This window comes from Prionailurus bengalensis, chromosome B1, assembly GCF_016509475.1.
Source record: "Prionailurus bengalensis isolate Pbe53 chromosome B1, Fcat_Pben_1.1_paternal_pri, whole genome shotgun sequence".
Classification (NCBI taxonomy): domain Eukaryota; kingdom Metazoa; phylum Chordata; class Mammalia; order Carnivora; family Felidae; genus Prionailurus; species Prionailurus bengalensis.
Window position 1 is genome coordinate 46,759,120 of NC_057344.1, and position 27,594 is coordinate 46,786,713.

Genomic DNA, 27,594 nt, shown 5'->3' on the forward strand with positions numbered 1-27,594 from the left:
TTAAACAGTTCAATGTCATAAGATTCTCTCCTGGGTTTTATGCCAATGAACACATTCGAAACAAATGAACCTTTCATTAAGAATACCCTCACTGGGGATAAGGGGCAAAGGGCTTCTGACTTAAAAAACTGTCTGGCACCAGTCTGGGCAGAATTATTAAAACAAGCCATAGATAGCAGGCGGATTCTACTGTTTATACATCAGCGATAATTAGAGATATGAAAGGGGCCTTAGGGTTTTCTAGTGCTCCTCCTTATTCTACAGGCAAAGAAAAAACATATCAACATTCCATAATGTCAGTTCATAGTGACTTGCTTTGTTCCAAAGGCCACTTTGAGGTATTGTTCAAAGGCATTCTTAAAGTAGTAAGACATGGTGGATGCATGTGGGGATTCTTGAATGCAAATAATAAACCCTGCTCTGGCTTGTTCATGCAGGAAAGGACTTTAGTAAAAAATATTAGTAGTACCCAAAACCTCCAGGAATATCAAAGAGCCAGGCCAGGCTGGCAAGTAGCCAGGGACAATGTTCAACCACACCATAGGGAAAGGGACAGTCACTTGTCAATACCCTGTCAGTTCAAAAATCATGACACTGCTCACTTCTCCACCCAATCTATGTAAGAACACCAGGCTAATAGGGCTTAATCACAAAGACTAAACAATCTTTTTTTTTTTTTTTGGCTTTTACCTTAGAAAAGGGACACACACACACACACACACACACACACACACACACACACACTTCCACAAACATTAGAAAGCATGTCAAATGGTCCACTAAGTGTACCAAAATTAAAGCTTCTCAAAAAACTTGATTTCCACCTGGGCATCTGGAAAGGATCCCTTTCCCCCAAACTCCTGTCCTTATTCCCCGCCCCCCTCACAACAACCCTAACAATAATATGGCTTCTAATACTTTCATGACACCCTTTATGAAACAGAAAATACATCCCTTCACTCCACTCTTGGAACCTCCCCTTGCTATACAAGCATTCCAACCAAGTTATCAGTCAATGACAGAACTGATTTGGTGTCCCGCAGAAAGAAGGGAACCTTCTCCTTACCCACAGTGCATTGACTAAGGCCTCTGACCTTCTTAAGTTTTCTAATTCCAGCAGGTCATGACTCCTTGGTGAGATTAAAACAAGAACAGTGCCTGGCAGGCAATGGCTCAAGGCTGGAATCTGTCAGTCGCTTAGCTTTGGGGCCTTAATTCTCAAAGACATTGAATTATTTTGAGTAGGCTGTTTACCTTGATGTGAGCAGAATTAGCCTTAGACACTAAGCCTTTATGGCAAGTTTTATTGTCCAAGGCAAATATAACCTGTTAAGATTTACAGGCTTTATTAACAGCAATAACCATTTTATGGCCAACATCAGTAAATCAGGGTTTATTGAGAACTCTACAATTTTAATCTGTGGAAAACCATTAAAATGTCGGATTTTCATTGGACATAATTTCTAACTTTTATGAAAGATAGATTTTCCATTTAATTGGGGAGTATAAAAAAGTGCAGTGTGGGATAACGAATTGTTTTGAAAAGAGCCAATTGGTTTTAGCTAAACAACAAGTGTCAAACACTAAAGTTGCTATCTTTAGTTAGAACTGTCCCAAGGCTAAGGTTAACAGTAACTGCAGTGACAAAATGCTCTAATACATCCAGCAATAGGAGCTCGTGGAGTTTAGGAAAGGTTCAATTATCATCTGTTCAAACCGTAGGTATTTTGGAAAGAGTGTGTGACCTGTTATTTCATCCAAACCAGCATGCAAACGAGTCTGGTAAGAATCTTCAAATTCATATGCTACTTTTTTTAAAAAAAAATTTTTTTTTCAACGTTTATTTATTTTTGGGACAGAGAGAGACAGAGCATGAATGGGGGAGGGGCAGAGAGAGAGGGAGACACAGAATCGGAAACAGGCTCCAGGCTCTGAGCCATCAGCCCAGAGCCTGACGCGGGGCTCGAACTCACAGACCGCGAGATCGTGACCTGGCTGAAGTCGGACGCTTAACCGACTGCGCCACCCAGGCGCCCCTCATATGCTACTTTTGAGAAAGTGTATTTACTACTCCTGCGACTACCATTCATAAGACTCTTCAATGGGGTAAGCAAGGTACAGAAACACAGATACTCACCAGCTTCTGTCAATAACCATTTATTTCTTCCCTGTGATAGATTAAAAGAGAGGGAAGCAGAGAGCTTTTGATAAGGGTCTTTGTCCTTGGATGAGCTTGTGAAGGAAGAACAGGGGGCCCAGGCTGGAGGGGCAGAGCTCACGTAAAGTCTGGGGTGAGGAGGGATGGTCTGAGAAGCACACTGTTTTTTCATAGGGTTGAAAATGCATCAGATATCACAAGAGTCTCTGTTTTAATCTGGTTCTCCGACCACCAGGCTGCCCTCCATCTTTGCTGAGAATTAAAGGTTTGTGAAGCTTTATGAAAGACTACGCTAAAAAGGAAGAAGATAAATCACAATAATCTCTACTATTTGATACTAAAGACTGTTTTGAATGTTTTTGTTTCCCCACCCCCCCTTCTTTGTCTCCCAGCAATCCTATAAGGAAAATATCATTCCTATTTCCAGATGAGAAAAATCGGAGGTTCAGGGTGGCTAGTAAATTGCTATCAGTCACAGCATTGGGAAGTGCTAGTCAGTGTTTGACCCTTCATGACAATGAGCTCTGTCATGGCTACAGCCAGATGTAGGAAAAATTGTAGTAAGCGTAGAGATCACCCTGGGGTCTCTTGTCTCCCCTTTCATATGTCTCCTTTTCTTCTCCATGGCTTCCTTCTTGTAACTCTGGAAATCCTGTACCTTCCTATCACCTAGGACAGCATCAAACCCAGGCTCCTGGCCCTTGGGAGCACAGAGGTTCTAGACATGCCCCACTCCAGGCTCCTCGTCCTCCTGAGCTCCCAACACCTCTATTTTTATCACTGCTCTATTCGTAGTTTTGCCAGCAGATTACTTATTTGAAACAAAAGAACAAAAAATTTACAGAAGGTTTAGGATTGGCATATTAGCTAGAAGAAATTTTAATCTCTATTTCTAATGGTGGAAGGTCCGGAGCATAGCAAACAGATATGTTACCACTGGCCTCTGGGCTCTCAAGCTTCAAAAAGCTTGGAGAAAACTAAATGAACCCAGAGTCTCATTAAAAACAAAAAAAAAAATATTAGAGAAGAAAAAATGATCTGAGCTTTAACGTTAGAATAACTTTCTAGTGATCCAAGAGCTTGGACAAGTTCCTATAAGATGGACATGAAAATACCTCTAACTTTCTACCATCTCACTTGCAAATCAAGTGAAATGACATAGAGAAGGGAGTCCTGGGTGGCTCAGTCTATTAAGCGTCCAACTCTCGATTTCGGCTCAGGTCATGACCTCACAGTTCAGGAGTTCGAGCTCCATGTCGGGCTCCTCGCTGACAGTGTGGAGCCTGCTTGGATTCTCGGTCTCTGTCTCTCTCTGCCTCTCTTTCTCTCTCAAAAATAAATAAATAAACATAAAAACAAGAAAAACAACAGTGAAGGCACTTAACACAGTACCTGGCACATGGGGACATTCTATAAAGGGTAGCTCTTCCTGAGCTTACACAAACCACCTTCTGTGGTCAACAGATGAATTAGTTGCCAGGGAAGTTCTACCTTACAGAGAGAAGACAATTGTACATGTCTTAGGAAAACACGACTTGGACCTGCCCCCAAGACGCCTCTCGATGTGTCAAGGAGGAGACCTCCTAGGCCACTGCAGGGCAAAATCCGCTGAGATACCAGTGGCCCTGCTAGCCACAACCCCTTCCAGTGATGACCCCATGGCCCCACAGGAGGTGGGCAGCAAGGGAACCATGTGGTGGAGAGGGAGGAATATTCCCATGCAAAGAAGATAATGGAAGGTGCCTCACAGTGACAATTACATCACTGATCAATTTCCAAACACAGTTCCTATCACTGCCACCCTGGAGAGTCGTTAGCTAACTACAGGATCCTCACTTGACTGTGAAGTCAGAAAGCACAGTGGTGCACTCTTGCAGACCTGGAGATCGCATGACGGGCACTGCAGACATCTTCATCATGGGAGACCCTGACCGGGGAAGGGTATATACATTTTCCCTTTCCTTCTCTACCCTTTTTGATTTCTTCTGTCATTCTGTCTGCCCATCAGCAAAAACACAGATGTCAATGGTAATACCAACCATGTAAGCTACTGCACACACTAAGAGAGCTGTAAATACTGGTGTGCAGATATAGGTAGTAACCAACACATAAATTCCAAGGAAACCCTGGTGTTTGGATTTGAGATGCTTTCTTGCATTAAGATGATGCTATAAATGCTTGTCAGGGCTCCACAATAGCTCATTAACCCACAATGTAGCCGAAACACTCTCTAGATCCATCCTATAACACAAAATGTAGAAAACACAGCTCTCCCTCATTCTCAGCTCAGAATGTCTGTTTTCAACCATCCTGTAGCCCTGGCTACTCCTTGGGATGACCCTCATTTAATATCAGCCAGCCTGGATCTGAGATATATTCCTAATAAAATAAACATGATTAAAATAAAGTGTCATTTGTTGTCAAAGGGAGAATAGGAAGGTGTAGGGAGTTGAACAGGGATCACCCCTTCCCCCCCCCCAAGATTTCCTGTCCACATAGACATTTGGTTTTTTTTTGTTTGGCTGGTTGGCTGTTTGTTTGTTTGTTTGTTTTTAAGGTTTATTTATTTTTGAGAGGAAGGGGAGGGTGAGAGCAGCGGAGGTGCAGAGAGAATCTAAGCAGGCTCCAGGCTCCCAGCTGTTAGCACAGAGACTGACATGGGGCTCAAACTCGCAAACCTTGAGATCATGACCCGAGTTGACTGACTTAACTGACTGAGCCACCCAGGCGCCCCCCACATGGACATTTGTAAATCAGGATTTTGAGAGGTAGGTGGTGCTTATAGCAAACTGCTGACGCCCACGCTAGACTCCTGGGAGCAGTAAAGTGTCCTGAATGAGAGTGATGCGTTTCCCTGTGCACTGAACGCCCTGCGGCCTCTCACCCTGCTCTGGAAACTACAGCACACTCTGCAAGAAACGGAAAGGTAGCAAGAGAAGGACCAAAAACCTTCCTGTTTCACATTAAATAACGATCTAAAAATAAGCGTTTTCCTTTCTAATCATTTCCTATCATGCATGGAATGTTCACTTTAATTTTCAAGTCCGTTTGCTTCATTTCTGTGAACCACTTGAGCTTTCAATAGTGCCCACCCAGCATGCTTTCTGTCTAAACATGCAAGTGTGTGTGTTTTTCCGCTCCCTTTTATTTTCTCGATTCCTTTGTCCTTCCAATTACAAAATCCCACAGCAATTTTAGCGAAAATGTGAGGTAAAGGCTTCTTCTTCTTTTTTGTTAAATCTCTACCTCTCAGTGAATAAACAAACCACAGCTCTAAAGACATTTTCCTAGCTTCCCACAGAAGATCCACGACTGAACTATCTACTGCTCAACTCGGGCCTTCATTTATAAACTTATTCTATTAAGCCTTCCTTGTACTTCCCCCCTTCACCCTCAGTATTACCTTCATGACTGTATTACTCATCTATGAGAACATCTTTTAAGAGGGCCTGAAAGGTTTAGGAAGCCTTTGCCATGACCACAATGTGTCATCATTGACAATTAGATTCTAATAGTATAGGAGAAGTCCTAGAAAACATGCAAGGACAAAAACCAAGAGTGAGTCTGGATTCTAGACTCCTACCGTGAAGGAGACCTGTGGCTTCATCACTTTTTATATTCCCCATGCCCAGCACAGTGCCTACAGCATAATAAATGCTCAGTGGATGTTTGTTCCGTAAGTAAACAGAGACGAGTACAAACATTAGTGAAACTTGTGGCACCAGGGTCATGTCCTTCCCTGGGCACTTTTTCACGTGACAGGTTGAGCCATGACCCAAGGTGCATGTCAGAGTGTCCCAGGCGACTGACTGAGGACACAGAGGATGCCACCTGTGAGATCTGAGGTCACCAAAATCAAGAACACAGACCAAAATCCTACTCAGGCTACCTCGCAAGAGCTTTGTGTCAACCACAAAGTAGGCGAGAGACAACCTCCTCTTCCAACGTACTTCCTTCACAGTATCTTCACCTTTAGCAACTGGGTCCAGAGAGCAAGAATGCCAGACACAGACTCTTTCACTTCACTTATGACCACATAGGACTCTGCTCTCCCTCCTGGGACCAGGGCTGGTGTCTTACCTCAGCAGCAGGGACTCCCTCGGGTGGCCGGCAATGCAGCACTATCATGCCTTCAATGGGCACCTCTCTTCCCTGTGGATCTTGTTCGAAGTTTTTCCTTAAATCTGCAAAACAAACAAACGAACAACAACAACAACAAAAGTGTGAGGTATAGGACAATTTGCTGTAGGGCCAATATTCTTCACATGTGGTCCAAATACAATAAAATAGTGAGCTTAATGTCACAAACTGGGTCGACACAGAAGAGTCACTGTTTTTAGGAGTTCCAGACATAAGAAAATCGTTTTCCCAAATATTTGAAATAAACCATAACAGAACTTCCTATGCTCCATGCTTCCGTGAAGGAGGAAAGGTTTACTGGGGGCGCAGAGAGAAAACAAACAAAAAACAACTCATTTCCTGAGTCTTTGCCAACATAATCTGCTTAGCATCTGATGACACACTTGACCTAATAAGTTGCCATCCACAGCCATAATTGTGCAGTTGAGATGCACGATTTTTTTTTTATTAACTAAAGAATGCATTATTAATCTGTAACCTCTGCCTTTTCCTTAACCCTCTAGGGGGCTCTAGAAGATGGTAATAGAGTGAGATTACCTATTAGTCTTTATGTGTAACCAGGGAGAACGGGGCAACATCCAACCACCACGAAATCTATAACCCATCCAACCAAACATATAATTAAAAAATACAACACCCTCCAGTCAAACAGCAATGCTGCGTATCTGTGTAGTGCCCTTCATGGAAGGCTCGAGGCACTTTGCAAACAAGCTGCACTATTAACCTTTTACACATGGAAGGGTGATGCCCGGGGAGGTTAATTGGCTTGCCAGTGGTCATGGAGAACATCAATGCCAGCGAGGGGGAAAAAACGCACAGAGCTTCCTGACATCCGGTCTCTGCCTGCTATAGCCAGCAAAAACTTTCTTAGGGAGAAGGACCCAGAGAGTTCAGAGAGAAAGCATGGCTTGAGTGGCTTTCCAGTTGAGCGCTTGCTTCAAGAACCAAAGTGTGAGCGGGCCTCCGCTTGTTGCGAGGTGTCACAAAGCACTGATGATTTTACAGCACAGGCTTAACTCTTGCCATCACCTGAAATCCTGCACTAGTAAAACAAAGGCGGCTTTTACAAGTCTTTCTCGATGTGAATGGTTCCCCCTCCCTCCCAGACAATGTATTTTTCTTCAATTGAGTATCTCAAATTACAGGCTGTGGATTTATTGATTTAATTTTCTTTAGTGCTTACACTAACATGAAATATGTTCCCTGTAAAGAGCAGAGCTCCAGAATCAGTTACATCTTTACAAATTGTATAAATACATTAAACTTGCTTTTAGCAAGTCAGAAACACTGGATGAATAACAAGCAGAACCATCCATGTATTCACTTTCTTCCCAATTCTAGTCTTAATGTTTTCCCTCCCAGAGGCAACTGACGCCTTTTGTCAGTAGTGCTATATATTCAGGGATCTTCATGAGTATATACGAGGCAACAGATCTTAAAAGGACTTGCATTGCAGGCAGGGGGCACATCCTTCTTCTCATTTCTCTCCTGCTCCCCAAATCATGAAGCCAGATTCCTTCTATTCCAGATCCATAAACTGCCATAGCACTTATGATTCAGAATTTCTTTTTTTTTATTATTTTTCTTTCTTTTTTTTTTTAATTCACCCTCAATTTGTTTGATTGTCTGATTCAGAATTTCTGACTTCAAGTGTGATAAGGGTCACCTGACTGCTGATAAAACCATGAGGGAAGAACTGTGAATAAACCCTAGAGTTTCCTAGTTTCCTAGGAAAAATCTCCAGTTTCCTGCACCATTTGACTACAAAGTTTCCTTTGCTTTCCCCCAGGGGAGCTGTGAGTCAAAAATCCTTCCTCCTTCTTATTCATTCACTCATCAGGGCTGGACTGAAACCAGTGTAGCACAGAGTGTGAGCATGACTTCAACAGGAGTTTTGTGAACACTCAGTTTGCTAAAGGAAAGGGTTGAGTTTTTGTGGCTATTTTTGTTTGGTTTGTTTGCCATTTTGTTTTTCTTGATTGCTTTGTTTTCCAAATGAAGCCTCCCTTGGTGCTGCTGAATAATGGTTGCTGCTTTGACAACACCACATAATCTGTATTCAACCAGATGAAGTACAGAAAACAGAGAGTGGGACTTTCTGTTTTGTCTTCCAGCTCTATTTCCTTTCTTTGCTCAGGAGAAATGGAAATGGTAACCAAATGCATAGTTTATGGTTAGCTCCTCACTCCACTACTCTAATACGCTGGCAGGTGAAAGGAAAGTTGGGATGAAAACATCCAATATACTTCCCCATTCGCAACAGCTCCATAAAATAGGAAAACATGCAGCTAAAAAAGGAAGCCCTGCATTCCCACTGGGATGTAGGAAAGGGTAATGTCTATAAAGAAGAGACACCTAGTGGGTCTTATCCACCAGGATCAAACTACAGGAGGGACCTACCCAACCTCTTGCTTCTCCCCAAGTGACATTGGGAATCACTGGCAGGGTTCCGGCCAGAAGCATATTAATACTCCTCAGTAAGGAGAGACAAAGATGAAAGGCAAATCAGCGATGGAGTAGGGAGTCAGGGGAAAAGTATGATGTCATGTATCAGGATCCAGCTCATAACGAGCATCCAGCCACACACCAGATACCACACCAAGTAAGAAACACAAGCATCACCGAGTCCTGCCCCATACCTGAGGCTAATGGTAGAACTTTGGTATTTCTGACTCCTAAGGAGAGAAAACAGACCAAATTCCAGCTGGCTATGAAATATACTAAAAATCATGGAAATAAACCCTTAGACACAGAGGTACATGCTTCCAGCTCTACCTCTGATTCCCACCACAGGTCATCTAACCTGATTAGTTTCTTAATTGGCAAAGTTACATACTTTGATCACCTATGTTAGTTCTGAGGCTTGAAAGATTTAGATAGGAACCCATGCAACTTCCAGTAGTAGAGAAAATATCCCCAGCCATATAAAAAGAATTCTACAAATAAAGGAGGCAAACCATAGAAATGAGATTCAATGGCTTCCTCTAAGACAAGAAACAAGAGACATTTTTATAGAACTTCTAATTTGAGCTTTTTAAAGTCAAAACGAAATAGGAACTGAGAATCTAGAGTAGGGAGTTATAAATAGGATAACATCTGAGATCAAGAAAACTGCCACTATGCAGGGGGAAGAAAAAAACAACATAAGTGCTGAATTAGAAATATACATACCATGGAGACCGTAAACAGCATCCTGAATATTGCAGAAAACTGAACTAGTGAGGATCCAGTCAGGATCCAGGCAGGAAAAGGAAAAAAGCAGAGGGGTTGGAGGAGGCCAAAAGAAGAGGTTGGGGTTACAGAGCTGTGAAGCACTGGGCATGGGTGCTGACACTTCAGGAACGTGGAAGAGGGATTTAAGAAATCAAGACCAAGACCTCTGAAGAAAGACTGTCCATCAATCTGGTGCTGGAACCTCTGTGGATCCTAACAAAGCTGGTTCTGTTAGTACTTGAAACAAAATAATAAGCTGGAAACAAGAAGCAACTGCCACTTCCAGGATGAAGAAACTCTACTAGGGTGATGCTGACAGGGACAGAAAATTAACAAGTAGACTTCCTCCCTCTTCTACCGTTTAGTCTCCTCCCCCGCCCCCTACTGGCAGAGCCTTACAGGGAGCCAGGATCTGGCAAAGAGGTACCTGCTCCAGCTTTACAAACTATATGCCAGTGGTCTTAGAGGCAAGGCACAACAGCTATGTAACCAACAAAACCCAGTTTATGAGGCTGCCTCTAGTAGGGCTCTTAAAATTTCTTACTCCTCACTGTTTTCCTCATTTCTATAAAGGGGGGGCTTTATAGCTGAGATGGTTGCCCTCATACTCTCAGGGCTACTGAACACCCGATACAGAGCATGTCCTTAACAAATATATGTTGAATGCATGTGCTAAGAGGAAAATTATAAAATAATAAAATTTCCAGCAAAAGAACAAAATAAATAACAAAAGATAATGTTGAGATAGAGAAATGTAGTATTAAATAGAATAGGAATTTTAGAAAGAAACAAGCTGAAAGAAAATAAATGATAACCTATTAAAGAATGATAATAATTCTTCTCTGAGGTGAAAAAGGACTTGAGTTTGCAAAAGAGCTCACTGGATACAAGGCAAAATAGTATTAGAAAGAAAAAAAAAGATCCTAAATATGTCATAGTTAAAAATTTTGAATTTTAACAAAATTAAGAAAATTAGAAACATAATAATTTTATAAGTATCTCAGGAGTAAACAAACTGATGTAACTAACAATTTCATGGACTAGAATAATTAATATTGTTAAAATTTCTATACTATCCAAAGTCATCAATGGATTCAATGCAATCTCTATACAAATTCCAGTGGCATTATTTAATGAAATAGAAAACACAATCCTATAAATCACAGGGAACCACAAAAGACATTGAAGGCCCAAAGCAACCTTGAAATAATAATAATAAAAAAAAAGAACAAAGCTAGAGGCATCATACTTCCTGATTTCAAACTACACTACACAGCTACAGTAACCAAAACAATACAGTATCAGCATAGAAACAGACACATGGATCAGTAGGGCAGAATGGAGACCCCAGAAATAAAACCTCACATATACAGATATCTAATATTTGACAGGGATACGATTATTCTAAATGAGGAAAGGGTATCTCTTCAATAAATGGTGGTGGGAAAACTGGATAACCACATGCAAAAGAATTAAATTGGACCCCTAACTTGTAACACAAAAATTAACTCAAAATGTATTAAAGACCTAATTGTATGACCTGAAACCATAAAACGACCAAAAGAAACTCTAGGGAAAAAGCTTCTTGACACTGGCCTTGACAACAACTTTTTGGACATGACAACAAAAAACACAAGTAACAAAAGCAAAAATAAACAATTAGGACTATGTCAAAAAGTTCTTGTGCAGCAGAAGAAATGATCAACAAAGTGAAAGGCAACTTATAGAATGGGAGGAAGTATTTACAAACCATATTTCTAATAAGGGGCTAATCTTCAAAAGATCCAAAGAATTCATTCAACTCAACAGCAAAAGAACAAACAATCCATTTAAAAAAATGGGGAAAGGACCCAGATAAACGTTATTCCAAAGACAACACACAAATGTCCACTATGTACTTGAAAAGGTGCTCAACATCATTAATCATCAGATAAATGCAAATCCAACTCACAGTGAGATACCATCTTGCTCGTGTTAGAATTGCTATCATCAAAAAGACAAGAGATAAATGTGGATGACAATGTGGAGAAAAGGGAAGCATTGTGTACTGGTGGAGGGGCAGTAAATTGGAGGAGCCACTATGAAAAACAATATGAAGACTCCTCCCCCCACCCCAGATTAAATACAGAACTACCATAAGATGCAGCAAACCCATTCCAAAAGAAATAAAATCACCATCTCGAAAAGGTGTCTATATCCTATGCTCACTGCAACATTATTCAGAAAAACATGAAAACAACCTAAGTGTACATCAACGCATGAATGGATGGAGTGGGGGTGTGTGTGCATGTGTGTTTATATAGACATGTATGTGCACACACATACACACACACAAAATGGAATGTTATTCAGCTTAAAAAACAAAAACAAAAAAACAGGAGCACCCAGGTAGCTCAATCAGTTAAGCATCTGACTGTTGATTTTGGTTCAGCTCAAGTTCTCACCAACCATGAGATCAAGCCCTGCATTGGGCTCTGTGCTCACAGCATGGAGCCTGCTGAGGATTGTCTCTCTCTCTCTCCCTCTCTCTGCCCCTCCCCTGCTCATGCTCTCTTTCTCCCTCTCTCTCTCAAACAAACATTTAAAAAATAAAATAAAAATAAAGAACCAAATCCTGCCATTTGAGACAACACAGATGGGACTTTGAGGGCATTACGCTAAATGAAGTAAGTCAGACAAATACTGTATGATCTCACTTATATATAGAATACAAAAAAGCTGAACTCCCAAACAAGGAGAAGACTAGTGGTTGCCAGGAGCTGGCAAGTGAGGGAAAGGATGGAGGTCAAAGGGTACAACTTCCAGTGAAAACATGAGTAACATACAGCATGGTGAATATAGTTGACAATATTGTGCTGTTTACCTAAAAGTTACTGAGAGAGTAAATTTTAAAAAAAAGAAAAAAATGTAGCTATGTGAGGTGATGGATGTGTTGACTAACCTTACTGTGATAATCATTCCACAACAAAAACGGATACCAAATCATGGCAAATTGTAAGTTACACAAGGTTATTGGTTAGGTATATCTCAATAAAGCTACATAAATATTTTTTTTAAAAAAAGAAGTGATTGACAATGAAACAAAAATCAGGCTAGGATTAGAACTTTTTCCTATATTAGCATATACCAGGGTATAATTAATCATACCTATTTATTTTTTTTTAATGTTTATTTTTTATTTTTGAGAGAGAGAGAGAGAGAGAGACAGAACATGAGTTGGAGAGGGGCAGAGAAAGAGGGAGACACAGAATCTGAAGCAGGATCCAGGCTCTGAGCTGTCACCACAGAGCCCGATGTGGGGCTCAAACCCACAAACCATGAGATCATGACCTGAGCCGAAGTCGGATGCTTAACCAACTGAGCCACCCAGGCACCCCTATGTTTTTATTTTTGAGAAAAAGAAAAAACAAAAGAGCACAGGTACCAAATTTTTCTTCCCAAACAAGTTATTATACACTAGCAAACTAACAAAAATACAGTCTCAGACACGGCAGAGACGAGAGATTTTAATCAGCTGCACCCCCTTCCTGAAAAAACAATTACCTTTTTGAAAAATGAGGCTCAAAGTAATGAATTAGTAAGTATTTGGAAGTTGTGGTTTCAAAACATTTGGCAGTGGGCAATAAAACACACTTGAAAATGCTCAAATCTAATTTTTTTATGATATAGCAAGGGATATTCGTGTAATTATCCAAAAACTCTGGAAAAAGAAATGCATAACACCTCATAAGCATGCATGTTAAGTAATGATAAGGATTTAAACTCCTAGGTCATTTGTTCTAGAACTCGATTAGTAAGACTGCACACTTTTGAAGAAGGTGGGGCTGGACTGAGCATCCATTTGAATTCTGGGTCTGCCACCTACTAGAACCTTGATTTGGTAAGTATTTTTATCTCTCTTTGCCTCAGGTTCCTCATCTGCCAAATGTGGATAATAATTTTCATCACATATAGTTTTTGTGGGCATTAAATGCTAATACGTGTAAAATCGTCTTAAGAGCATTGGGTACATAACACAGCTTAATAAAGGTCACAATTACTAAATCCTATTATAAGGCTGCAAGATTAAAAGGAGGAGGCTTTTTCATAAATCAGATATACATATTAATTATAAACTGGAAAATTTTTCAAAGACTCTCAAATGAAAAGTATAAATTAATATATGATAAAACCATAGCAGTCACAAGATACTTATTTCCATCTTAGGATAGGGAAAGCCCTTCTAAAGAAAAGTAAAAGAAGAATCCTTAAGGAAATGATTGGTAGATAATGTTTGGTAGACATGTCAAACTAAAAACCGTTTCAATCTTTAAGGGGCACGTGCACCCCAAAGTTTATAGCAGCCCTATCAACATAGCCAAATAATGGAAAGAACCCAAATGTCCATTGACTGACGAATGGACAAAGAAGGTGTGGTATGTATACATACATATGCACACACACACACACACACACAATTGAATATTACTCAGCCATCGAAAAGAATGAAATCTTTCCATCTGCAAAGATGTAGATGGATAGACGGTATCATGCTACGTGAAATAACAGAGACACACAACTATCACACGATTTCACTCATATGGAATTTAAGAAACAAAACAGATGAACATAGGAGAAGGAAAGGAAAATCAAATAAGATAAAAACAGAGAGGGAGGCAAACCATAAGAGACTATTAACCAGAGAGAACAAACTGAGGGTTGCTGGAGGGGAGGAGGGCAGGGAATGGGGCTAAATGAGTGATGGGCATTAAGGAGGGCACTTGTTGTGATGAACACGGGGTGTTATATGGAAATGATGAATCACCAAATTCTACTCCTAAAACTAATACTACACTATATGCTAACAAACTTGAATTTAAATAAAATCCTGGAAGGAAAAAAAATGACCTCAATCTCAAACATTACAAGCAACATTATAGGCAGAGGCTGGACAGCCTTAATACACAAATGGCACTATTACAACAAACAAAAAAGATAAATACCCTAAAACAAAATGGCAAAGGGGCATTCAGGCAACATTCATAAGAGAGAAACAACTAATAGAGATAATCATAAGGCCAATATCCCTAATCATGAAAGAAATGCCCATTTAAAAAGCATCAATATGTCTCTTTACTTTTCCAAAGAGGCTTGGTTTTATTAGTTTTTTTTTTTTCAACGTTTATTTATTTTTGGGACAGAGAGAGACAGAGCATGAACGGGGTAGGGGCAGAGAGAGAGGGAGACACAGAATCGGAAACAGGCTCCAGGCTCTGAGCCATCAGCCCAGAGCCTGACGCGGGGCTCGAACTCACGGACCGCGAGATCGTGACCTGGCTGAAGTCGGACGCTTAACCGACTGCGCCACCCAGGCGCCCCTATTAGTTTCTTTAAGTACTAATTCCCAGTGTTGGAAAGAGGATGGAAAACTAGATAGTCTTAAACACTGCTAGGTAGTGTGAAAACGGGTCAACATGAAGGGCAAGCTAGAGGATGTGTCAAAATTACTTTAACAGTTCATTTATATGTTCACTTTCTAATGAATAAATGCACAACATGTGGGATATTATTTGACAATAATCCCATACCGTGGGATATTATTTGACAATACAAAGAAATAAAATACTGGAGTACTTTCTCCAACACAGAGGAATTTTGAAAGGAATATGCTCAGCAAAAGAGGCCAGACACAAAAGACTACATATTGTATGATCCCACGTATATGAAATGTCCTGAAGAGGCAAATCCATACAGCCAGAAAGATTCATGATGGCCAAGCACTGCAGGTGTCAGGGCAAGGGGTGAGGGGAATGTTACAGCTAATGGGAACGGTTTTACTTTTCGGCATGACGGAAGTGTTCTAAAATAGACTCTGAACATGGTTGCACAACTCAGAATGTACTAAAAACTAGCAAATTGCAGGGGCACCTGTGTGACTCGGTTGAGCATCTGAATATTGATTTCGGCTCAAGTCACGATCCCACGGTGGTGGAATCAAGCCTTGCGTTGGGCTCCACGCTGAGCATGGAACCCGCTTAAGATTCTCTCTCTCACTCACTCTGCCCCTCTCCCCCTGCTTATGCTCCCTATCTCTATGAATGAATGAATGAATGAATGAATGAATGAATAAATAAATAAATAAAATTTTAAAAGACCTATTAAATTGTATACTTTACATGCATTGGCTGCAGGGTATTATGGATTATATCTCAATAAAGTTATTATTTAAAAGGATTCATTTATATAATTCAAGCAACCTATTTCTAAAATTTTCTAAAAAAACGATTACACAGCTACCTAGAAAAATGTGGAAGGGTGACATTGCTCAATTCTCCACTTATAATGCTGAACAGTTGCTAACAATCTAAATGTCCAATAACACAAGAATGGCTAATATCTTTTGGTGCGTTCCTATAATGGAATACTACACAGACGTTATAAAGCTCAAAGAATATTTACATTGCAAGTAAATGTTTGAATAAATTGCTACATAAGATAAAAGAGCATGGAGCGAATGGTGTCTATCGTTTATATATATTTTCTAATATGTGAGAACTGGCCTCCTCAAAATGTAATACATTTTTTATAGAATGCATCTACTTCCAAATAAAAGTAGGTACATCTGCATTAAAAACCTGCTTTGGTCGGCAGGCCTTCTCCTACTTTGCCTTCAGGTTTTCAGTTTATTTGCAACAGCTTCCTTCATTCACCCATGCTGTTGACCATGGGCAGTGGAGTGCATTAGTGAACCTCACACAGACCATCCCAATACTCCCACAGCATACATGCTAACAGGAAGAACAGACATTAAACAAGAGATTAAGATTAATGGGGGTGCCTGGATGGCTAAGTCGGTTGAGCATCCGACTATTGGTTTTGGCTCAGGTCATGACCTCACCATTCCTGAGTTTGAGCTCCACGCCAGGCTCTCTGCCAGCAGCGTGGAGCCTCCTTCGAATCTTTCTCTCTCCCTCTCTCTCTGCCCCTCCCGTGCTTGTGCGCTCTCTCTCCAAATGAATAAACAAACATCAAAAATGTGTATTCATGAGTGACGAGATAGAGAAGTAGTAAGTTCAGTAAAAATCTATCACAGTGGGACCCAACTTAATCGAGTGATTCCAGGAAAGTTCCTCAGAAAAGTTATAGCTCTAAACAGAGGTAGAGCCTCACACAGCCTACATAATACACACTGTACCACTTTTACTATTCCAATCGGGCTTTGCTGGCTTAGAACATTCTTCTTGCATACATATGCTCTTGTTTCTTTCCTGCAAATCTCTTGCAAAATGCCTGCCTAGCTACCTCTCTTTCCAGAAGTTATCACATCACATAAGGACACTCTTTTATTAGACTTGGTCTTCTATTCATATATATTGAGAGGGTGGAATATAAATAGATTTCCACCTTCTGATCTCACTTACAATCATGCTCACATGGGTCTCTGGGAAGAAGAGAAATAATAATTTTCACATTACTTTGTATAAGGGAACTGAACCAAACTGCATACATACACATCAAGACTGAAGGTTTTAAAATTCTAAAATAGCAACTGGTGTGGGATTACTATATATGCTATAGGAAAAGCCCTACAGAGGAGAAACTCAACATTTCAAAGACTTGCTACAGGGTGAATATGGGTATACTAATTCTCTGCTTCATTTGTTTCTGCATTTTCTAAACTTTCCATAATGAGCATGGATTATTTTTATAGCCAGAAAAAATAATGTCCAAAAAAAGCCACTCTTTCCTAGGAGTTGTCAAGATTCTCTAAACTAGATCAGAAACCAGGGAAGAAGTCCATTTTGTTTCCATTTATTGTAGCAAGTTTCACTCCTATCATGTCTGTTAAAGAAGGAAGTGGGGCACCTGGGTGGCTTAGTCGGTTAAGCAACCGACTCTTGGTTTCAGCTCAGGTCATGATCTCATGGCTTCGTGAGTTCGAGCCCTGCATCAGACTCTGCTCTGGCAGTGCAGAATCAGCTCAGGATTCTCCCTCTCCCTCTCTCTCTGTGCCCCTCCCCCACTTGCACTCTGTCTCTCTCAAAATAAGCTTTTTTTTTTAAAGGATATCAAAAGGACTGTTATTTTTCAATCTTTTGTGAATTCTAAAATATTAATTTCACTCATAGGAATCTGTGCACAAGGACAACATTTTTCATTTGTTTTGTTCACCGCCTTGCCTCTAGTGTCTGGACTACACAGGAGCCATCAATAAATATTTGTTGAATGAGTGAACGCATTTCCATTTCAACTCATGTGAATGACTATTATAAACTTAATATACAACTAGGTCTCCAGGAGTCAAGATAACTAGAAAAAGCAAAACCACGAAGAGATGAAGGTACTATAATGATGCTAAAGTAACACTGACTCATGCTGCCCGTGTGTGCGCCCATGTGTGCACACGTTAAGGTGCTAACAAACATCAGCACTGACCGGTGTGGAACATTACCCTCTCTACTTCTGCTCCTCCTTCACCCCACCGCCCTGTTCGTGTCTACAGCAGAATGCCAACAAGGCCCAAAGTGACTGGAAACAAAGACAGCAGAAGGGAAGAGGAGGGCAAGGTGATGACGCCAGGTGCTTGGCTAACCTGTAAATCATCTCATCGGCAACAAGATCACCCCGAGTCAGCGGTGCCTGCCAATAAGTAGTCCATCGGGGTGAGGCCATGGGAAGCGGCAGCCTCCCCTTCCTCACCCTATGCCCTACTTGGCCTTTTTCTCATTTTCCTTTCATGCTACTATGTTAGAAAAGTCATTGTAGCACAAGAAAATCAATAAAAATTCAATTCCGAATAATAGTTCTTTGCGGCTCAGCAACACCAGGGAGTTATCGGCTCATTCAATGTTCTGGCAGTTAATGCAATGAAATAAAAATAATTTACTCATTCAAACCAAATCAGGCAGTGAAAAATCATAGCCATTTTTTTAATAGTCATAGTCCTAGTCATTTGTTAAGATTTCAGGAGGACAGTACGATGTCCCATTAGTGTCCAGCAACACCAGTATGCAAATCAGCTCTCAATCTTTCCCACCCATACTTTTCTGAAGGAACAGCAAATCCTGTTTGTCACACATAAAAGGAATTTGTAACTTAGCCAAATACAGATCATTTGTTGGAATAAAAAAGCTGGTCCAAGTGCAGAACAGATGGATGCCAGCAAAATGAAAGTCAAGGCCCGGTGCCCCCATTTGGTTCTGCCTCAGTCCTCCAGCCCTAGATGCTTATGGCCTGAGAAGTCAGCTACCAACTCTAGTTCCCAGAGGAAGTATATAAAAGGCTTCCTGTCAGGTCAATTCCTTCCTCTGTATGGGCTTTCCTTGCCAGCCTGTCTTAAGCCCTCTGCCTTGCTGAGATCAATGAACTCTGCACATTTCTTGACCACTGATCCATACTGATGCCAGGCTGTTCCTATCTTTCACTTCATGTCTTTGCTCTGGATCTTTTCGTTCTGATTTCGCCGTGTCTCCTTGCGGGACAACTGGCACCAAAGCCCAATTCCACACATGCGTTTCTCTTTCCTAAAATTGTTGAATACTGTAGGTTTACCTCCTGCCGAGTGAAAGCTTGCAGCAATAGCAAAGGGGTGACCCCTCTGGCCATAGTTGAGTCCCATGGGCCTCTCTGCATTGTCCCTGATCCCATCCCGGTGCCAAGCAACGAGCAGGCTCTCTTGATTGGGACAGTAAGGCATTTGACTGATGCCAGGGATCCTATCACGCAGAGACTCCTCAAGGCTGTTTTTCAGGGCCACGGAAGAACTCTGGGGCTTTGCTAGATCCCCTGTGCTCTGCAATCCCTCTGATGTCCAATTGCTTTTATCCATAAATCACTTTATAAGTAGTACTGTGTGTCACGATCCCTTGCACACCAAGTGGCACAGTCTGTCAGGCAAACAGTAGTGTTGCGAAGGCAGCGTTCGGCAACAGAGACACATTATGGTGGAGTGAAGCAGCTGTGATTTTACAAAATGCTTTGAGCAGTGATTTAACTTGCTCTCTATTGAGCTATTCCCAATGCAATACATTCCATTGCATTTGGCCTCTTTTGTTTACAAGGAAGAAAAATTCATTCAGATTCCATCAAAAATTGAGTATTTACTGAAAATTAGAAGGACAAGAATGTTAATTTTGAGTCCAGGGCTGACTGGAAACCAAGAAAGACCACAGACTAGGCTTGAGAGAAAGAGTAAGCATCACAGACAAGTAGGTCTTAAAGAGACCCTAACAAAGCCCAGCAAGAGGACGTGGAGATCCAGTGTTATTCTACTAACTGGGTGACTGCATAGTCCTCCTAGCACACGGACAGCCTGTCACTTCCGCCCCTCCTAATCAATCGCCTCCTGTCTATTGTCTTAATGATCCCTACTTCTCTGTTGCTTGCACCCACTCATGCCTTCTCATGTCTCAGGGCCACCACAACATGCTTCTTTGCCCTCTTCTGTTGCCTCTGCCAACAACCGATTCTTCTTCAGGATCAAGTCATACACAGAAAAGCAAGAATCTAGAAGTACATAATCACTTTAATCCTTCTTAAGAGGGTCTCTCAGACTGGATTTACTCCTATGCAGCAAACTCAGGTGTACATTCTTGGTCCCATGGACGTGACAGGTACACAGCATGGCCACCCAGGCTGACCAACACTGCTTCCCACAGCAAAGGACTATGGGTAGGACTCCATACAAGGGACCATGCCTATAGAAGGCTTACTGAGGTTGGCTTTGACTCCAAGTTCCCATAAAGGCACCTTCTGTGTATCAATTATATTGATTTGGCTGTATCAGTATGTAAAGGATGGCTGAAGTTTGACCTAAATAGCAGATCTTAACAATCTTCAATAGGGAAAAGTTATTAGGTGAAAATATAGACACTCTGTGCTCCCTTGTTTTTAAAATACTAAATTAAAATAAAGCTAATAAATCACACATTATATCTTTATATCATGTTCCACTGAATGCTCTAGGGACAACATACCTATAAAGCTCCATATCTTATGGGTTTGAGAGTATGACTGCTCTACTTGCTGTGCGAATGGGGACACTGAGTCTTAGATGAACACAGAAAGAGACACTGAATCAAAGTCCTTTTGATGGAGGAAAAAAAAGTAGTGCAGTCCCAGGAATCATTGGCAAGACTAGGATGCCCAGCTCTGAAGAAGTGTAATGAAAGGTCCCACTGCTCATCTTTCTACTGTCCGGATTCCCTGTCCACGATGTCGCTTAGCCACACACCCCCACACCGCTCCACCCCACAAAGCCGCACCAGTGTTCACTTATAGCTAATGCAAAACGAACTCCATGGTTGATCAGACAGTTTTAAGAACAACAAAGACATGAAGAATCATTCCTGACTTTCTCAGTGCCCTGCAGCCCTCCACAGATTAGAAGGATGTGAATGAGCAATGAGGTTAAAAAGAAATGACCCAAAAGTAACCTTAAGCTTTCAATACTCACCATCTCATTACAATTCAGTACTAGTACTGCTGAGATGGGGGTGGGGAATAAAAGGAGGGGGAAGAGAGTCAAAAAGAAAAAGCCAACCTAACAGTGAGAAGAATACATTTTTTTAACCTGCAATGTTAGCTTTTTCGATTCTTCTCCCACTCCAGGTCTCCCCGAGGCTGGGAAGGTCGATCAGGACAGGATGTGGCCAGTGTCTGAAGCACATAAACACTGGAATATACCACAAACATCTAGTATCCCTGTCTTCTGCTTGGCCCCATATAGCAACTGAGTGGAAGAAAGGAACACTGTATTTTGCTTTCCCTTAAATCAATCTTGCCAGAACAGGAAGGATCTAAGACGCCACGTCAGCACAAATTGTTCACTTTTTTGGTAGCAAAATCCATGTTTCAGACTAAGTTTTATAAAGAGACCTAACAAAAAATGTTGAGGGACTAAAGTTGACATGAAAGAGCTGGCCCCCTGGAGGTCTGGGGGAATTTTCCAGGGAAAGCGAATGGCAAAAGGCTATGAAATAGGGACAATCATGGATATTTGAAGAAGAAACATAGTCATAGCGTTTGGGACAGTGAAAGAAAGCATTGTGGTATAAGGGTAAGTAAGAGGAGCCGGTTAATTCCCATGGAGCCAGTGGGAGAAGTATGGCCAAGGGAACGACATGATCTGGGTTGTACTTTTTTTTTTTTAAAGTTTATTTAATTATTTTGAGAGAGACAGAGATAGTGCAAGCAGGGGAGGGACAGAGAGACAGAAAGAGCAAATCCTAAGCAGGCTCAGTACTGCCAGTACAGAGCCTGACTTGGGGCTTGAACTCATGAGCAGTGAGATCGCGACCTGAGCTGAAACCAAGAGTCAGATGCTTTAAACCACTGAGTCATCCAGGCACCCTTGTATTTTTTTTTTTTTTAAATAACCATTCTGGCTTCAGTGTGGAGAATGGGTTTTAAGATGTTAAGACTAGAAGGAGGGAGGTGATTATCACGGTAAAGAAATAACAATTGTTAGTATTCATGCTTGTATTAAATTGCAGTCTAGTCTTCAAATGGTTAACTCTAGCTCTTTCTCTAGCTTTTCTCTTTGGTCAAATTTTGGGAATGGGATGTTCATACTGCCTCTGCTTTCTCAGCTCCTATGGATTCTTAGATCCACTATGATCTTCTAACCCCTCCTCTCATTACACTGCTTTGCCCAGATCCACAGAAATCTTTATGTTCTCAAATCTCACTGAGCCCGCTCACTTGATCTTTGGATGGCATGGACACTAAGGACCATTTATTCCTTCATACAAGTCTGCACCCCCTCTTGCACATTCCTGGGCCTCTTCAACTTTTCTTTCCCATCTTCAGTCTTCTTCATGGCTCTTCCTCTGTTCATCCCTTAACCATTTACATAATTTCACTCCTGGACTGCTGCTCTGATCTTGTCCCCCTTAACTCTGTCTCTAGTGAATGGGATGGCAGGGGATTTAGAAAATAAAGCCACATCATTGTCCTTCTTATGACACTTCGATGGCACCAGACTACATCCTGGATGAATGTAAACCCAGCAGAGAATTCAAACACCCTCCATAATGTGATCTCTCTACTTCTAGCTGGTAGCTGCACCTCCTTGTTTCCCATGTGGTAGTTCCTACTGCTCCACCTTCCGTGCTTTTACCCAAGCTCTGTCTTTAGCCTGAAGATCTGTTTTTTGTTTTGTTTTGTTTTGTTTTTTAATTATTAATACTCCTTCTTCCTTGGGAATTAGCTCAGATGTTAACTGAGGAAGTATATCATAGATCTTGACAAGCAGCAAATTGTCCCTCCTATGGGCTCCTAAAACATGTGGAGTTTGCCACGGGCTACGAACCACTGAAAATACTTGTTTTCAAGTATGGCCCATCACTAGACTGTAAACTCTTCAAGGGAAGGGATAGAATTTTATTTATGGTTGTGCTATCTAGAACATGGTAGTACTTAATTACGCATAGATAGCTAACACTGCCTCATCTAAGTTAGCATTCCTTTGCTACTTATCAAATTTCTGGAATGTTCTTATTCTGGTAGACAGATGCAAAACTAATTTAAGAATACTATCACTAAGTTCAGAGTCCTCAAAGATTTAACAAAGTTTTATTTCTGTTTTGCTTCTCTGTCAGAAGGTTTCTTTAGTAGAGAAAATAAGGGATGAAATAAAACCTATATCCTCTTCCCTGATAAACTTTTACTGAAGTGTTTATAGACACGGCCATTTTCTTGGAAGTTTAAGGTTTATTAATTACCACAAGAGCAGCAGACTGAATCGAGCCTTTATCTCCCAAAAAGGTGGAGACTGTGTTTTTTTTTTTTTTTTTTGCAAATTCTTCTTGGTCAAATAATGGTTGGCAATAAGCAGCATGAAGGAATATTATTTGGGGAGGGTTCCCCCTGCCCCATCATCCACAGTGGGGTATGTTGTAAAGCAAAGTGCTGCTAACTGGGAATACCCATTTTTAAGGTGGGTGTTTTCAATTGTGCACATGTGAAGCAAAAGTAGCACAATTTATATCAATTCCATACAAATCATTCTACTCTGTTCATAGAATCACAATCTCTTATTGTACAGTATTTCTCACACTTTCTACTGAAGTGCCCCCTGCTGGCAGAAGAGAACAAATTCCTATCTCCACAGCATTTATGGGTGGAGCCTAAGAAGACCTGACATGCACAAATTTATTTTGTTTTGTTTTGTTTTTAAAAGAGAAGAGGTGGGGAGGGGCAGAGAGAGAGAGGGAGAATCCCAGCCAAGCAGGCTCCTCTCTGTCAGTGCAGAGCCCAATGAGGAGCTCATACCCACAAATCCATGAGATCATGACCTGAGCCGAAATCAAGAGTTGGACATTTAACCAACTAAGCCACTCAGGCGTCCCACACAAAGTGGCTTTGAAGAATGAAGTTGCATTTTCACAATTTAAGGACATATTGCCTTCTACCCCTTGTATCCATGTTTATACTTGACTGACCTAAAAGGGGAATGATAAGTGATGCTACAGAAAGATGTAGCATGTCTATCTTGAAGTTTCTTGTATCCCCAGAACATCCCTGCGGTTTTACACACAGGGCTGGCATTTTGAGAGACATGTGAAGTTAAAAATGACCTATTATGTAAAACGTTCCTCAATTTAGGTTTGTCCAACGTTTCCCTCTGGTTAAATATAGATCAGACATTTTTGGAAGAAACATCACTAAGTGATTCAGTCCGCTCTGTCCATCACATTTGGAGACATACACTGCCGACAGGTCCCATTGCTGTCGTCAACACTGATCACTTGATTAAGATGGTATAGGGCTGGATTTTCCACTGAAAAGCTACTCATTTCCCGTTGGTAATTATTAAGAAGTATCTTGTGGAGAGATACTTTGAGGATATACAAACATCCTGTTACTCCTGAAACTTTTACCCTCTAGTTTAAGCATCCGTGATACTTGTCTGAATCAATTAATATTCTAATATTCTAATGGTGCCACTATGATTTTCCATTTCCATCATTCCTTTCACACTGATCCATTTACTCTACCATGAGGGAGGGCTCTCCCTTTGCCCTCCATTATTTATATGTTCATTCAGTCATGTTTTTCAAAATACCAGTATGGATTTCTGGGTTCTTATTTACTGAGTTATAATCCATCACTCTCAATCATTTTGATACTCAAATTGTCCCAGATGTGACCAATGGGAGTCCTTTTTCAGTGGCTGCTGTTTGCTTTCACATGTTCAAATTAAAGGACATTGTACAAAATAAGTGACATTTACACTTCAAAAACTCAATGTCATGAATGACAAAATAGGACTGAGAAATTACCCGGATTAAAGAAAACTAAAGTGACCTCTCAGCTGAATGTAACCCATGATCTAGAATTTTTGTTGTTATTGTAACAAAGGAGATTACTGAACCATGGGTGAAAAACGAATAAGGTCTCAGGACTAGATAATAGTATTGTATCAGTGTTAATTTCTTCATATTTATACTACTAGTTATGTCAAAAAATACCCTTGTTCTTTAAAAAGCATACACAATTAAGTATTTAAGGGAAAGGGGGCATCCTGTCTGCAATTTAATCTTAAACGTGTCAGAAAACAAAACACAATAGTCTATATACGAAAGCATATTATCAACACAGAAAGAGAACTCCAAAGCAACATTTGATGATTCTCAGTAGAAGACTTAGGGGAATTCTTTGTACTACACACTGCAACTTTTCTGAAGTCTGAAATTATGTCAAAATTAAAAAAAAATTAAAACCTCTATTAGTGTGTATTTCACCTGCTCACGTCATGCAGTTATTCCTTCTAGAGAATCGCCAACAGGCATGCACCCCTTGCTTGCCTAGCTAGGCACAGTTTACAGGAGAACGTGGCCAAAAGAATAATGTGCCAATGGGTATATCTAGTTACCAGCTTGACCCCAAACATGCATTTTAAAACTCAGACCCTACGACGTTACCTCGTAGGAGGTGATTTCCTGAACCATCGCATCACTGCCACTGACATCCAGCTTCACAGGCATGGGACCAGTGGGCTTCCCCAGGGCCCCATGCTCGACTGCTCGATGGCCTCAAATTCTTAATTTTTGAACAAGGGACCCCACGTGGTTATTTTGCACTCGGTACCACAAATTATGTACCTAGTCCTGTGGCTACAAGCCAATGTGCCACCTTCGTGTAAATCAGACACATGCAAACACAAGGCTTGAAAATACCACCTCTGTGCATAGGAAAACCAGACCCTTCCCTCAGGCGGTTGCAACCATGTGCCAGGTACACATCCTGGCTGCTGGCGTGTGGGATGCTTCTCAGCCTCCCCATTCCCTTCCACGGCTAGATGCCCTTACACAGTGCACAGCTTCATCTAGAGGCCCAGGCTCTCATATCCTTCAGTAATTTTCACATACAGTTGATACTTGGACAACACAGGTTTGAACTGTGTAGGAACACGTCTGTGTGGATTTTTTTCTACACGTACTGGACGGTAACGAACATGTATTTTCTCTTCCTTACGATTTTGGATTTTTAAATTAATTTATTTTGAGAAAGAGAAAGATCATGGGAGGGGGAGAGAGAAAACCCCAAGCAGGCTCCACGTTGTCAGTGCAGAGCCAGATGCGGGACTTGAACTCACAAACTGTAAGATCATGACCTGAGCAGAAACCAAGAGTAAAGACATTTAATCGACTGAGCCACCCAGGCGCCCCATCTTCCTTAGGATTTTCTTAATAGCATTTCCTTTTCTCTAGCTTGCTTTATTTGAGAATGCAGTATATAATATACATAGCATACAAAATATTTGTTAATCGGTAGTGTTATAGGTAAGGCTTCCAGTCAACAATAGGGTATTAGCAGTTAAGTCACTGGGAGTCAAACGTTACAAAGGTGGATTTCTGACTGCATGGGAGGAGGTCAGCGCTCCTAACTCCCATGTTGTTCAAGGGTCAACTGCAAATTAATTTCAGTCTAAAGGAAAGGACTGACTATTGACAAAGTAAAATCATATCTTTTCTTCACTTTGGCCACATTCTTCCACGAAGAGGGGAAGGAAGGAGGGTTTCAGGGTTTTGTGCAATTGCCACCAAGTATAGAGAGGTCTTGACAAGTTCTCCCCATAACCTGTGAGTAAATTCCATGTTCTGGAAAGGGAGGAAGGGAACAGAGCAGGTGGAGCTGGCGGCCAAGGTCTCCTTCAGAGCCATATACTGCGTATCACAGAGTTGTATGGTTGTAATGATTCACCTGCTCCCAAATCCCTTTTGACCCTCTCTTTATGGCAGTGAAGATTATTAGGAGTAGTGCACAAGGCAGGGAGGACAAATATGATCCTTATAATAACGTCCCGGTAAGCCACAGATTTGCTAAGAAGCCAGACACCACGTCGGCACCGTGGCCCAATCAAGATAACTAACAAATGTCCTTTCAGAGAATCATATCTGGCATTGATAACGTTGCCTTTTCAAACCAAACATTCTTAATACAAGGGTCATATAGAAGTCTCTGCAGTAGGCTCAGGGGTCAAGACAATGAGGGTAATACAGTCGAATCTCACATCAGATTACATTCTAAGAAAGGGAACAAATCCACAAGCAAGTTCACAGTACCTGTGACTCTATGCAAATTATAATAAATACCATGGGATAAGTGCTAAATAAATGCTATGAGAACTCAGAGAGGTGGGTATTTATATTTTTCAGTTTTGAATCTGGAGATACCACAGGGGAGGTATCTTGTCGATGGCTCAGTTGGTGTGTCAGCTGCTGAGGTCAATTAGTATTAAGGGATTCGTTCAACTAGGTTTCATAAAGGAGACAGCATACAAGACGGGCCTCGGATGTAGGAATTAGATGGGAAGCTACAGGATGGTGCACAGTGGGGCTGAGAATATGCTCCAGGGAAGAGAAAGAATATGAGCACATCACAGAGGGGAAAAGTGAGTCTCATGTCCCAGAGTCTAAGCTGTGCTACTGTAGTGGGATCTCAGCACGCTTGCAGGGATGTAGTGGGAGACAAAGCTACAAAAGTAGGTTAAGGCTGCATTTGAATATCAGGCAGATGTGCCTACATTTATTCTTATTATTTAATTTGCTGTCAGGAGGGGGTCATCGGCAGTTTTTAGCAGGTGAAGTTATTAGAGC

General features: G+C 41.2%; 1 protein-coding gene across 9 annotated transcripts in view; it reads right to left on the bottom strand.

Moving 5' to 3' along the window:
• The window catches only part of UNC5D (unc-5 netrin receptor D), a 552,225-nt gene that overhangs the window by 188,185 nt on the left and 336,446 nt on the right, over positions 1–27,594 (bottom strand). For all 9 annotated transcript variants that reach the window (XM_043564469.1, XM_043564514.1, XM_043564523.1 and 6 more), the window contains exon 4: positions 6,239–6,342. In XM_043564469.1, coding sequence (XP_043420404.1) covers positions 6,239–6,342 — 104 coding nt within the window. The remainder of the gene's footprint in view (positions 1–6,238; positions 6,343–27,594) is intronic.